Raw genomic sequence first — 15547 nt, forward strand, 5'->3', positions numbered from 1 at the left:
ATTCACATCTAATAGATATCTTACTCTATCTAACGTAAAAGTGACATTGGTTGCCCGAATTGCGCTGCAAAAGAGAACTAGTTGATATCTAAACTATAACGTATCTAGAATGGATCTAGTACGTGTCGTCTATTGTGAATATCTTGAAGTTCGAATACGCCAGCTTGTTTTGTTAAAAAAAGATATGTCTCTGAAACGTGGAAAAGTATGTTTAATTAAAGCCGGGGAAAATAGTAGATTGTGTCACAAGAGAGCGAAATGACATATTTACGGCGTGGGCGTACACTGAATATTGAATAAAGCGATACATTCTAAAATAAGATACCTATCACGTGTATGGAAATAATTTTGCTACTATGTGACACATAACTACAGCCCGATTCGAAATTTAAGATACATTAAGTAAACGATATGGATTAGATATGTCAAATGTGAAGTTTGACAACTGACACAACTTTGAAAACTGACACTTCTAATCCATTATCGTTTCTAGATCTATTAATTGACGTATCTAAAAGTTCTAATAGGGCCGTACCTACTGCTTTTCACATCGCCTATGAAGAAATTATTGTTTCAAAATATTATTTCGGAAAAAAATTGTATGCAAAAAAAAATGTGTATTAAACCAGAAAAGTGCCACTTTGTTCCCTCTTTTCTATGTATTTAAGAATTGATATAAATATAGATCACTGCATAGAAAACATCCATAACTTTACACAGACAAAACATCTTCCAGACTGAGCATAGTCGCGCTACCCCTTCTGCCACGCATACGGTAATTTTACTCCATGTTCGTGTCAAAAGTGTCTTTGTGGGACGTCCGTGTCTTTGAACGGACCGATCACGGCACGGGACTTCGCTCACCTCGTCCCGCGCACCCCCGCATTTTTGGCATCATAGGTTGCATGAAATAATTGCTCTAAACTCGGTCAAGAGTATTCCTAGTTTATGCTTTGTTGTACAGTCAACAACAGAGCTATGAATACAGGCAAAGTGCCAAAAATATGTATACACGACCTTAATGTACAGGCAATAAAGTACTGTATACATATTTTTGACACTTTGCCTATTCATAGCTCTGTTGTTGACTGTACATGTTTAACCATATCCCCCCCCCCTCTCCCTGACACTGCGGGGTTGCGAACTGCATCGCAGCCATAATTGTGTTTTTAGTTATATTTTGTAACTAGCTGTTGCCCGCGACTTCGTCCGCGTGGAATTTTATCTTCAACATTTTACATCTTTAGTATCTATAATTTTCTATAATTTTCATATCCGAGCAATGTTGAAATTAAGTACTTTTCTTTTTTAGCAAGTTGTATGAAGTTTTAAGTCAAGTGGATTTTGATGTTGGTTGCTGAAATTACTTTTCTTGTATTCTCATAATAGGTACCTATGCCCTTATACAAAGATTCAAGTTCCGCATTCCGCACTCACAAAATATCTGATCTCCATACAAACTTTCAACCCCTTTCTCACCACCTTGGGGGATGATTTTCAAAAATGCTTGAATTAGTTTTCATGTTTTTTAATTTAATACCTTTTTTTGCAAAAAGTTCAAGTTCCTAGCTTAAAATTTAATTTACAGCCCAAGACGAACTTTCATCCCCTTTTTAACCCCCTTAGGGGTTGATTTTCGAAAAACGTTGCAATTACTGTTTTTTTGTAATCGGCTATTATGTCTTTCTAAGTAGTTTCAAAGCATTTGTAATGGATTCAAACTTTGAACCCCATTTTAACCCTGTTAGGGGATGAATTTTACAAATTGCTGAAATCACTTTTATTGTCTTCTAATAATATCCCCAAATACAAAGATTCAAATCCCGCGCTCGAAAAAATGTTTGATATCCATACAAACTTTCAACCCCTTTCACCACCTTAGGGGATGAATTTTCAAAAACGCTGAAATTAGTTTTCTTGTATTTTAATAATATATCTTTTTACGAAGTTTCAAATTCCTAGCTTATAAGAAAACTTTCACCCCATACAAACTTTCATCCCCTTTTTAACCCCCTTAGGGGTTGAATTTCTCAAAATCGCTTCTTATCTCTTGTACACTTTATAAATGCAATCTGGTGTGCAAATTTCAACTTTCTGGCTTTTGTAGTTTCGGCTCTGCGTTGATGAATCAGTCAGTCAGTCAGTCAGGACACTTGCATTTATATATATAGAAGATAGATAATTATGTATGCTAGTTTTAAGGTAAGGTAATCTATGGGCCAATAGTTGCCTGAATATAAATGTTTTCATTCATTCATTCATATCCATTTGTTCCAGGGACTGTCGAGTTGTCCGGGATCCTCAGACCCTTAAATCCAAGGGCTATGGCTTCGTGTCATTCCTTAAAAAATCGGTGAGTGCATAGAAATTATCATTATCACCATGTATTGCCAAGTGGGTTTAACTGAGGTCATTAATCAAATAATACTAGGGTAATTCGCCAGTAACTGGCCACTGTTAATAACTGGATGGCCACATGTTAGTAACGTAATGGCCACCTGTTAGTAACCGGCCACCCTAATAGGTCAGGAATCAGGAAACGAATGCTCAAAAAACGTTGTAGAGGGAAATGCTAGGAACACAATTTTTGACTCCGTAACTTTGTTTAGACTAGTTAGGAGGTGAACATATCAAAAGTCCCCGGCTGTAGCCCCGGTGCTGCGGGGAAGGGGGGGGGGGAAGAAGGTCGAATTTTTCGGTTTTTCATTGATATCTTGGAAACTTTGCGTCTTAGCGACATGACTATTAAGACAAACCGAAAGCTGATAAAATTAGTTACAAGTTTTGTCCAGTCAAGTTTTTCAATATCTTGAATAGTTTTTTAGATACCCGTTCTTGAAAGTTTATTTAGGGATTTTAATTTTATCTTGATATCTACATCAGTGATGCTGTTAGACCATGTTTGGTCATTTTCGTATAAATCGGGGGTGCTGAATTCATTTATGGTATCACATTGACACTTGAGACCTTCTTTCCCCCTCTCCCCCCCAGCACCGGGGCTACGGCCGGGGACTTTTGATATGTTCACCCCCTAACTAGTCCAAACAAAGTTACGGAGTCAAAAATTGTGTTCCATTTCAGCATTTCCCTCTATACCTTCTTATTGCTTGGCCTATTAACTAAAAACGAATTTTATTTACCTATAAACAGAATTAATTTTAGTATAAGGTGGCTAGTTATTGAAGGCTGGCCAGTTATTGAAACCTTATACTAAAATAAAAAGTTATTGGCCGGTGGCCAGTTACTGGCGAATTACCCTACCTAACCTAATATCCATTCTGTTGTGGTGTGCAAATTAGATTTTTTTTACTTATTTTCTTAGGGACGATTATAATTATTTCGTTATTTTGTGATTGAACAGGAAGCAGAATCAGCGATTACGGCCATGAATGGGCAGTGGCTGGGGTCCCGGTCTATCCGGACCAACTGGGCCACACGCAAACCTCCCGCGCCTAAGAACGAACGTAAGTATTTACGAATGAGCTGTGGCGTTGATCCATTATGTCAGCATGAATGGGCAGTGGCTGGGGTCCCGGTCTATCCGGACCAATTGGGTCACACGCAAACCTCCCGCGCCCGAAAACGAACGTAAGTATAAGTAATCTCTTATTTTTGGGGCCTAGCCAAATGAAAGTCGTTGATATAAAATCCATCTAAACCTAAATAGGTAATATCTAAACTGGCAACCCGACGTATTTTTAGGGTTCCGTACCTAAAGTGTAAAATCGGGACCCTATTACTAAGACTCCGCTGTCCGTCCGCCCGTCAGTCTGTCTGTCACCAGGCTGTAACTCATAAACTGTGATAGCTTGAAATTTTCGCTTTTGTTGTATGGGATCCCCACTTAAATATTTATTTTATTCTGTTTTTAGTATTTGTTGTTACAGTGGCAACAGAAATACTCTATGAAAATTTCAATTGCCTAGCTATCACGGTTCATGAGATACAGCCTGTGACAGACAGACGGACGGACGGACAGACGGACAGCGGAGTCTTAGTAATAGCCTTCCCGTTTTTACCCTTGCGTACGGAACTCTGAAAATCAAGTAATAATGCCATATTACCTGTTTGTTTTCAATTGTCACTTGCGACGTTCATGCAGCGTGGTGTGACGAACAGCCCTCATGAAAATGTGTCACGGGCGTTAAAAAGTCCATTTTAATTCCCGTCGCCTAAGCCCGTATTGAGGTCGCGTCGAGCATTCATCGGAATCGAACCCGGCACAAAAGGCCGAGTAATGAAGAGTGCTGGCAATCAAGAAAACTGCTGTACGGAATGTCAGGAATAGTTTTGATGAAAAAGAGGTTACATTTCTTTAGCGACCTTTTAGCCTATGGCTTATTACGTAGTGACTCTGCTCACTAAGCAGAATATTCCGAGTTCGAATCCTGGTATATCCTTTTATTACAAGCCCCGATGAAAATTAGTTCGTCTAGTTCCACGCAACAATTTTGTGTATTCTAATAAATCTTACACATGAAGATAAAATGACCCAGTAATAGGAACCATAATAGTAATGTTTAATTTGTTTAATCTACTTATATTATTTTGATCGTATAATAAAACTGCATGAATCTTTTATTGCTGAAAAATGTACTTTTTAAAAACGAAAAACTCATTAGTACGAGCCGGTTCGAACCCGCGACCTCCGGATTGAAAGTCGAACGCTCTTACCGCTAGGCCACCAGCGCTTCCTTCGCCCCTCTTCCCTAAATAATAAAACTCAATTTTCCTCGACATATAAGTAGGTATTTATATATTCTTGTACTTTAATCTTCCGCCCGCTGCATATCTAAATAACCTCTTTGTGCGTTTAATTTATTAGAGATCGCTGCTGTTTTAAACTAGAACCACGTATCGGCGTTTTCTCCGTTTTTGTCAGCCGAGCGAATGCGAAGCGCTAGTCTCCAAAGTCTAAGTCAAAATATTATTTCTTCAAGTAGGCCTAGCAACAAGCACTTTTAATAAGTTTTACAGATGTCAATGATGTCATCTTAATCGAAATATAGCAATTATCAATTTATTGATGCAACCATTATTTTTCTTAACCGTTTGAGCTCGGGTCAAAAAAAAAGCTTTCGTATGTCCGGAAGTTGTCTTATGTAATTTGAGGGTAGATTTGATAATTACCTCGATTTTTTTTGTATGTTCGTTTTTACAAGTTTCCAAAATTCTACAGCTAGTACTTACGACAATCAATTCATGTTTGTTATTAATTTTAAAAATTGATTTTGTTCTTTTTTTATTTGTGTCCTTACCACTATCTTCTTTGTGGTTACCAAAAAATACATTCTACAGTTTATTGTACGGTTTATACGTAAAACTCACAAAGAAGAATATTTCCTTAGTAAACTCCTACAAGAAATTGTAGAAAATTATTGAGGGCGTCATTTCCTACGTAACTGTCACATTTTTGACTTAAATGCTCAAACATGGCAATAATTTAGTATGGATTTTAGAGTTACATTTTTTTTAATTTCTATTATTTTATGTTGAAACTCTATAATCATAAGACTTTTTGAAAGACATTTGTATGGTTTTAGTTTTGAACAGCCATCTGGACATTCTGTATTACGTCCTTTGAACTGTTTTTGTTTTTTGTATTTATAAATGTTAAAGGAATTATCTTTCCATTTACGGACCCTATGAAATTTATAATAATAAGTCCTTGAATTACACTGAATTGAATAAATACCGCTAAATGCTATTAATAATAGCATTTAAGTAATTAACATATTATAAACTCCGGGCAAAAATAAAACACAGTTTCAAATGGTGAGCATCGTTTTAAAAATCAGTTATCAAATGTGGCTTTCCATAGAAAAGGGTCCGTAAATATTTTATTGATGGAAAGGTTCTTATGCACATGAAGCATAAGGACCTTTCTCTCATGGAAAGTCTCAAATAGTGTTCTAAAGATTTTAATTTAATCACGGGCAAATAAAAACGAACGTAATCTTTCTACATTATAGAGTCTGATCGGAAAGAGAAGACTCTTCTCTTTCCGAATAGACTGTACACATAAGAGTAGGTAGGTAGATACCTAGAATAAGTATACCGGGTGTGGCCTGTAACACGAGCAAATAATTAAAACATAGATTGCACTCCTCAAACGGTGACACTTTTGTTCAACAACTTTTAAAAATTATGAAGTATTTGGACTACCTATTTTTCATACAAAATAAATATTAACTTCACGCCATGTTATTGTGATTGACTTTGCTTGTCACGCCTTAAACATAACAAAATTCGCAATACATTGCGTCTTAGAATAAACTTTAAAGTGTATTAAAAATCAAACCACAAGTTATTTTTAAAAGTTGCTGAACAAATGTTGGTCCGTATGAGGAGTACAGCCTACAGTTTAATTTTTTGCTCGTATTACAGGCCACTGAGAAGATTGAACAAATTTTTTAGTCTATCGATTTTAAGATCTGTTAGTGCTTTTAACTATTTTCTGCTTGTCCAATTAATTAGTAATATTTGATTGAACAAACAAAATATAGCAGGTGTAAACCTGAATAACCTAAAATCTAGGTCGTACCGTTTGTCTGGAACAATTTATACTATTGCTTTGTTAAACAGACCGGATGTGACTGGGCGGGAAATAGTTAATGTCGCACCGGAAATTAGGCGGTCGGGGGAAACGTATAGGTTTTTATGAAAATGACATTAATGCCCGGCGCCCTCTGTCGGCATGGCATGGCAATTGCCATCCTTCGGCATATTGCCAAGGCGTCCTCAAGTATGCCGAGGCGTCCTAAGGCATGCCCAGGTGTCCTGAAATGCTGAACCACGTTCGACGTGTTGCCTCCCTGTCACACTTGTACGAATTTACAAGTGCGACAGACTGCCGTATTCGAACTTCAAGATATTCACAAGTGACGACACGTACTACATCCATTCTAGATACGTTATAGTTTAGATATCAACTAGTTCTCTTTTGCAGCGCAATTCGGGCAACCAATGTCACTTTTACGTTAGATAGAGTAAGATATCTATTAGATGTGAATTGGATCTCTAAGTCATATCCTGTGGAGATCGTTCAAGAGTATCACCAGAATCGCACAAATGTCAAATTTGACAGGTTAGATCTTAAACATATCGTTATCGTATCTGGTGATGTCTAAAAGATGTCTAATAGATGTCTATTTCGAAATCCGAATCGGACCCTGTGTCTCGTATGTTTTGTTTTAATTGCTTATGGTTCATTGGTCTATTAGCATAGACACGTGCCTTTAGATAGACTCACAGAAAAAAGTCGGAAACTCTTGTTAGCCGTTAAGGTACCTCAGTGATTTTTACCGAAAAAGATCTAAGATGAGGCAACGCGCACCAGGCCCTTACGGCCCCAGGTTTTTAACTCCAACTTATAATATTTATTTATTTATTTGACGACCGGTCTGGCCTAGTGGGTAGTGACCCTGCCTATGAAGCCGATGGTCCCGGGTTCGATTCCTGGTAAGGGCATTTATTTGTATGACTATACAGATATTTGTTCCTGAGTCATGGCTGTTTTCTATGTATTTAAGTATTTATATTTATTATATTATAGTATATATATCGTTGTCTGAGTACCCACAACACAAGCTTTCTTGAGCTTACTGTGGGACTCACGCTCAGTCAATTTGTGTAAAAATGTCCTGTAATATTTATTTATTTAGATAACTTTCAAATACACAAATTGTATTTAGAACTTAAACGCGAATGACAGGCACTATAAACAGATAGTCAAATCGGCCCTCGCTATTAGTTGAATAAATTGAATAATTGACAATTCCAATAACCAGTGTAATTAGTAGATAGTGATGATTCAATAGTTGGAAATCGGCTCTGAATATCAATGAGATCGTGATTGGGCCGCCATTAATAATAATTGAAATTACTCACATTATTGTAAAAGGGAACAGTTACGATTCACACGGACCCGCCGCCCAAAAAACGCTCCTATCTTCGAGCACAAAATAAATAAATAGTACAGTCAAAGAATTTAATTTCCGACCCATTTCGTACTTTGTCACAGTGACAATCAATATGAAAGCCGCTAGAGACCTCATACGGTTGTCACTGTGACAAAGTACAAAATGGGTAGTAAATTAAATTCTTTGACTGTACTAGGTAAGGTACAGAAGATTCACTCTCTAATAACTAAACGCGCTGTTACGATTAGGTGGCGACAGCGCTACGCGCGGCTTGCACCAAAATTGGTGTGGAACGGATGTACTTGTGAAATAAACACCCAAACAACATTAATACATTTATTTATTTATCCAATTAACAATAATACAAGAAACAAACTGATCGTATTAAGTATAATATGCAGACCATATTACATTGAATGATATCGCAAATAAATATGATACTACTCTGGTCAGCAATACATGTATATGACCAAATACTTACTTCTTCGCTGGTGGCTGCTAGATGGCAAGGCAAGTGGTCGCTCCCGCCTTGTGCTTGTCCTTTTATGACGTTGGGTTTGACAGCTCCGTCAAAGTGGTGTTACCAAAATGCCGTGGCGAAAACACTTGTAGCTACCTGTTGCAAAGCGACGACATTGCGGAGTGAGCCACGCCTGCTTCGAGTAACACCGGTCTCAATATGGCGGAGCCATGAGGATTTGTGACTTCTACAGCTCACAGACCCAATAATAATTTAATGTAATATAGAATAAGATACATTTAAAAGTATCCTTTTAATCATCTCATAAACCGGCAAAGGGAGGTTAAATCTATCTCCTTTATACGTCTTTGATTTATTTTCCAATTTCCGAGCGAGTCTTCGTTCAAAGGAATATTCTCAACGAATGGTTTGTGGTCAACGTAGTAACTTAAAAAGAATTATTATCCTTTTATAGATTTCTATTGAATAGAAAAGTAATTAAGGGATAGGGTTTTAAGATACATACGTGGAAAAATACTGGTTATATAAAAATTATTGACGATTAGTGAGTATAATCGGCTGAAATAGAAATTTTGGGAGAAAAAATTTATGACAAGTAGGGAGTTCGGCCTTTTCATTAGTGAACCTTTTTTGACGGAGTGGCCCATGCGTTCACGCACGGTGTGTGGGACTCTCCGACCGCTCCTTTCCCATTTCACCCTCTTTGCCGTTAGTGACCCTACCTACGAAGCAGGAGGTCCCGGGTTCGAATCCTGGTAAGGGCATTTATTTGTGTGTTTATCACATTTATTTGTTCCCGGAGTAGGTTATGATGTTTTTAAGTACCTATTGTTTATTTACATAATATTAGATACATATATACCTGCAGAGATAAACTAAACAAAATAATAACTAGCTTAACTCCAAAATAGACCCTTGAGGCGATGTGCCAAGTATGCTGGCAGCCTTTCCTCGTTGTATCGCAATGCTGATACGTTGTGCAAGGAAGCTGCCGGCTCTTCGGTCACCAGTTACGTCAACCAGCCTTTATATATGTATTGTATAACTATATCGTCACCCACCCACAACACAACCCAAGTTATATTGACTAACGCGATCTGTGTAAAGTTGTCCTACAATATATATTTTTATCTGTTCCAGTAAATTCAAAACCTCTGACCTTCGACGAAGTCTACAACCAGAGCTCGCCCACCAACTGCACCGTGTACTGCGGAGGCCTGGCCGCCGGCCTCACCGAGGAGCTGCTCCAGAAGACCTTCCAGCCCTTCGGCTCCATTCAGGAGATCAGGGTGTTCAAGGACAAGGGATATGCCTTCATCAGGTCAGGAGGTTTTCAATTCATTAAAGCTTCCAGTAGACCAGGCCTGGAGGCACTGCTCCAGAAGACCTTCCAGCCCTTCGGCTCCATCCAGGAGATCAGGGTGTTCAAGGACAAGGGATATGCCTTCATCAGGTCAGGAGGTTTTCAATTCATTAAAGCTTCAGGTAGACCTGGCTTGGAGGAACTGCTCCAGAAGACTTTCCAGGCCTTCAGCTCTGTCTAGGAGATCATCTCTCTCGCTATATGTACTGCTTGCCCTAATTGATCCAACGGCGTCTAGCCTTTCAAAGGTGCATAATAATAAATCAATAATCAATTTATATCGAACAATACTCCACATTGTGTCACTAACATAAAGCTACTACCCAACTAGCAAATCTATCTCTAGGATTAGTATCAACATCAACATAATATCAAAACAATATTTTACATAATGGGACATGTACTCGTAAGGGCCCCCCCACATCTAGCGTCTTTCGAGCGTCGGCGTCTACAACTCTATGGCCGCTGCTCGACGCAACGTCGATGCAACTGCGCAGCGACGTCATTTTCCATAGCGCTGACCAGACGCCGACGCTCGAAAGACGCTAGATGTGGGGGGGGGGGGGGGGGCTAACTGCACCCAGTGCTTTTCAGCCATGGCGAGTCCCACCGGTTGGCCAACGTGCACAGGATGGTATTCCAGCTGGTGCGCCACCGTCTCAACAGCTGCACCGCTTCCTGATGATCGTGTGGAAGCCATCGATCCATCCCTCTCGTCCCGATAATATGTATACTCGAGAATTCGGGCACCGTGGCAATAGCAAAATTGGAAATTGCTCATTGTTCAACAGTCGAACTTAGTGGAATTTTAGAGTTCCCCTTAGTTGGATGATCGACATAGGTGGAATTTCGGAATTCCTAGTGGTTAGACAAGAAGATTTCCTAAGCCAAAAACGTATTTCACTATGATAATCAACATTACTGAAGGTCTTCCCTCGGTTTCCAGATTCTCAACGAAGGAGAGCGCGACGCACGCGATCGTGGCGGTCCACAACACCGACGTGAACGGCCAGCCTGTGAAATGCTCCTGGGGAAAAGAGTCCGGGGATCCGAACAACGCTCAGACACCAGGACAGGTGAGACCCTTGGTTCGCAGGTCATCAACACGACGCTGACCTGAACGGGTAGCCTGTCAAGTGCTGGCGGCCCGAACACCGCTCAGACACCGGGACAGGTGAGACCCTTGGTTCCCAGGTCATCAACACGACACCGACGTGAACAGGTAGCCCGTCAAGTGCTGGGGGAAGAGTCTGGGGGTTAACAACACTCAGACACCAGGACAGGTGAGACCCTTGGTTCCCAGGTCATCAACACAAAGGCCAGCCTGTCAAGTGCTGGAGAAAGTCCGGGGACCCGAACAACGCTCAGACACTGGGACAGGTGAGAACATGTTGCCGGTGACGTCCTGACGTCGGATGAAGTGGCGTGACGTTTCCGAACTACACTGGACATGTCTGGCAATATGGCGCGACACGTGTAGCCAGTAGCATAGAGAAATATAGTAAGTAGTAAGAACAGACTGCTCACTCCATACATCAGTTTTGGTACCAAAACGACTATTATTTTCGAAGTCGACATTTATGCATCGAGTAGCGGAAGGAGTTGAAAATAGCGTTCCAATAAATCCGGTTATATATTAGCTGAAAATTGTTGAGCATTAGACTTTTCGGTCATCGGAACATTTATTATCAAGGAGCAGTACTGATAATTCCGCTACTCGATGCTAGATGTTGACTACGAAAATAATAACCGTTTTGGTACCAAAACTGATATACGAACTGAGCACTCTATGTATTTTTAGGGTTCCGTACCTCAAAAGGAAAAAACGGAACCCTTATAGGATCACTCGTGCTTCTGTCTGTCTGTCCGTCTGTCACAGCCTATTTTCTCGGAAACTACTGGACCAATTAAGTTGAAATTTGGTACACATATGTAAATTAGTAACCCAAAGATGGACATATTTTTTTATACTTTTAAAATACATAGGTTCGAAGTTATTTAAGAAAATAGCCAAAAAATTACCATTCCCCCCTTTATCCCCGAAACTACTGGGTCAAAAATTTTGAAATAATACACAAAATAGTTCTTCACCTATAGATGACAGGAAAACCTATTAAAAATGTGCAGTCAAGCGCGAGTCGGACTTATGTACGGAACCCTAGAAACGCGAGTCCCACTCGCACTTGGCCGGTTTTTATTTTCTCTATGTCAGTAATAACCGGTTTTTATTTTCTTTATGCCAACGCGTGTCGCGAAACATTTGTCCTGTCCGCTACCGTGTCCCTGGCTATATTTCAGATCGGTATTTGGTATATAATAGAGAGAACAGAGAACTAACGGCGCGATTCGGGAAATGAATTAGATATTCACTAGATATGATTTAGTAAAGAAATTTGACGTTCCACGGAAAAAGGTACCTTATGGCGGCTGGCACTTTATTAACGCTGCTTGCTGCTAATATGGGAATATTCAGCCGGGGCAATGTTACCTTTTGCCGTGGAAGGTCACATATCTTTACTATTTCATATCTAGTGCATCTCTAATTCATTTCCCGAATCGCGCCGTAAAACGTTAAAAAATGAATATTCCGGAAAGTACTTACTTATTAAAATTTCAAATGCAAATTCCGAGATATTTGCCAAATTCAGTAAAGTAATTATATAATTAAGCATTAGACTTGTGACCTTTTTCATGATAATGCTTGAAATGGATCTTATTTACATTATTTATCTGAATTGACTGTGAAACAGAATTCTAAAGTGAATACTGAAGCTGTAAAAATTATATTTTGTTTGAAGCTATATTATTAGAATTTCAGGGTTCTAAAAGAAAATATTATACGCTACTAGCGACCCGCCCCCACTTTGAGCGAGTAAACCATAACAAATTATATAGGTACCTACCTAAACCTTCCTTAAGAATCACTCTATCAATAAGTCAAAACCGCATTAAAATCCATCCAGGACTCTTTGAGTTTATCGTGAACATACAAAAACACGCAAACAGACAGCATCCGGAGTCCACCACGGAGACCACTCTTACAGTTGCAATTTAAGATTTTGATTCAACTAAATTTCAAGTGAAAATGGCGGGCGCCGGTTTTACGTTTTAATTTTTATTTTTTTATTTTGACTACAGCCAAATAAAAAAAAGTGATACATATATCGTATTTTATAACATTTTATTTATATAATAACAATTAAATATTTACTATAAATAAATATTTCGCCATTAGCCATTTATTACGTACAATACTAATGGCGAAATAAAAATACATATATAAAGTTTTTAAACATCCAAACTCTTCAATAATGGTGTGGACGTATCAATTGCGGTCAGAATTAAATTTAATAAAGCTGAAAAAGTAAAAAGCACTACTTCGCAAAAACTAATTTTGCGAACGCTAAACAGCTACACTTAGCACTTTTTGAGCAAATGTACATATTAAAAATAATTAAAATATTTTTTTATGATTTTCCAGCTCGGTGGCACCGCGTACAGCCCCTTCAGCGCGGCGTACACGGGCGGCGTCCCCCCCGCCTCCTACTGGTACAACACGTACCCACAGCAGCTGGGGGGCTTCCTGCAGGGCGTGCAAGGCGTGCAAGGCGTGCAGGGCTACTCCTACGGACAGTTCGGCTACCAGCAGCAGTATATGGGGTACGTGTAACCCTGTAATGGTCAAGATTAAATCATTCGAAAAAGCGCTGGTGGCCTAGCGGTAGGAGCGTGCGACTTGCAATCTGGAGGTCGCGGGTTCAAACCCCGGCGCGTACCAATTAATTTTTCGGAACTTCAAAGTCGTGCCGCCATCTACTTCGAGGTCTGCCGCGATGCCGCACTATCGGTCCGGTTCGAACTTTAAGATACGTCAATTAATAGATCTAGAAACGATATGGATTAGATATGCCAGTGTCAATGTGACGTTTCTTCAAACAAAAAGGTCACTTTTGACACTGACACATCTAATCCATATCGTTTCTAGATCTATTGATTTACGTATCTTAAAGTTCGAATCTGGCAGTATGTTGTGTCCACTTGGTAATTTTCTTGGCCTACAAGTCCAGCCCAGTCTCATCTTAGCTTAGCGGCTGTCAGGGTTAGCTACTCTGGTTTATTTCTAAGGTTCTAAGGTAAAGTTCTAAGGTACCCTACCTATAAAATAAAATGCAAAAAACATTAACTTACATTTTCTATCTCCATGTTAATATATCAAAGAAATTAATGGATATACGTTATATCTTAACAAGTTTTCTTTATCAAACAGAATATCATGAACAAAGCAACGCGATAATTGATTTACTGATGCCTAAAGAGAATACATAATTACTATGTACTTACCTAAATAAATTAGTATTTGCTATCCATGTTTGCTAAGTTTGCTTTGGCGTGACGTCTGGAAACTGGATTCAGACTATTTATATTTATATCCTTTGTCTTTCTGGTACCTTGTTGTACATTTTGCTGCATTTGTTTTTACATTTACATGTTTATGCAAGTAACTGACGGTCTTTCCATCGCTGTACAACAGTCTGACGATTTTTTTCATCAAAGCATCTAAACTATCATCTGACAAAGTATAAAACGGGAGGCGATGAGTGATCTTCAAAAATGATATTGAGGTTTCGATTATCATTCTTTTCTAAACTAAATAGTTTGCGCGAAAGACACTTCTAAAGTAGTAAAATATGTGTCCCCCCCCCCCCTGTAACTTCTAAAATAAGAGAATGATAAAACTAAAGAAAATATTATGATATACATTACCATGCAAACTTCCACCGAAAATTGGTTTGAACGAGATCTAGTAAATAGTTTTTTTTAATCGTCATAAATCGTAAACCCTTCTATGTTATATCTAGTTCTTGATAGATAGATGAAATAAACAAAGTAGCTGGCAAAGACTGGATGAACAAAGCTAACGATAGAGATGTATGGAATAATATGGAGGAGGCCTTCACTCGAAGAGAGGTCCTTAATGCAAACACGAATTTTACATAAATAATTTAATTAAACTGCATGACATATATTGAATAATAATAATTAAAAAAAAAGAGTATTAATTAATTAGATTAGATAAATATTTAATTTACTTACTGTCAGAATGAATTGTAGATCTAGATTAATTTTGCACGTGAAATTATCTACGAATTGTTATGTACTTATTTTTAATGTATTAAGGAATAAAAGAGGCTATAATAATATAATAAATGTAAATCGTAAACCGCAATTTTATTATGTTACTTGCTGCTACGGAACCCTCCAACGGCAAGTCCGACTCACACTTGGCCGCTTTTTTTATTCACGATAGCATCTAAACTATCATCTGACAACTTGGAGGATATAACCAACGGAGACGCCATGTCTAAAATTTTCGGTACAAAATAGTCTACCGTTTTTTGCGGGGGAGGGGCACATCAAATGTATAGGTACGTCATGTCAGATAAACGTCAGTCCATACATATGGTTGACATGAGGTTGACCATTGGCCGCCTATTTTCGACAGAGGGGAACGCCTGTTAATGGCGGCTCCATTGTTAATTACTCCGAGTCTGACAAGCGGGAGGCGACGACTGACGATATTTGCTCCCGGCCCGCGGTCTAATTATTTGCCTATGGAAAGAAAAGTACATTCAGCGATAAAATTTTGTATCAGAAATGAAATTTTTGCCATAATCTTATTTAAAGTATAATTCGTCAACAATTTGCCATTGGATACTAACGTAGCTAGGGTTTGCACGACGGATCCGAAATGTATGGGAATATCCGCGGATCCGGATCCAG

At 38.8% G+C, this 15547-nt stretch overlaps 1 protein-coding gene across 2 annotated transcripts in view; it reads left to right on the forward strand.

Annotated features, from left to right (window-relative positions):
* The window catches only part of LOC134677430 (nucleolysin TIAR), a 91853-nt gene that overhangs the window by 63189 nt on the left and 13117 nt on the right, over positions 1–15547 (forward strand). For both annotated transcript variants that reach the window (XR_010100024.1, XM_063535896.1), the window contains exons 3-7: positions 2278–2353; positions 3362–3464; positions 9544–9724; positions 10713–10842; positions 13248–13426. Coding sequence is in view for 1 of the 2 variants with exons in the window: in XM_063535896.1 (XP_063391966.1) it covers positions 2278–2353; positions 3362–3464; positions 9544–9724; positions 10713–10842; positions 13248–13426 (669 nt within the window). In the remaining variant the exon portion in view is untranslated. The remainder of the gene's footprint in view (positions 1–2277; positions 2354–3361; positions 3465–9543; positions 9725–10712; positions 10843–13247; positions 13427–15547) is intronic.

The sequence above is a fragment of the Cydia fagiglandana genome, chromosome 26 (genome assembly GCF_963556715.1).
Source record: "Cydia fagiglandana chromosome 26, ilCydFagi1.1, whole genome shotgun sequence".
Classification (NCBI taxonomy): Eukaryota; Metazoa; Arthropoda; class Insecta; order Lepidoptera; family Tortricidae; genus Cydia; species Cydia fagiglandana.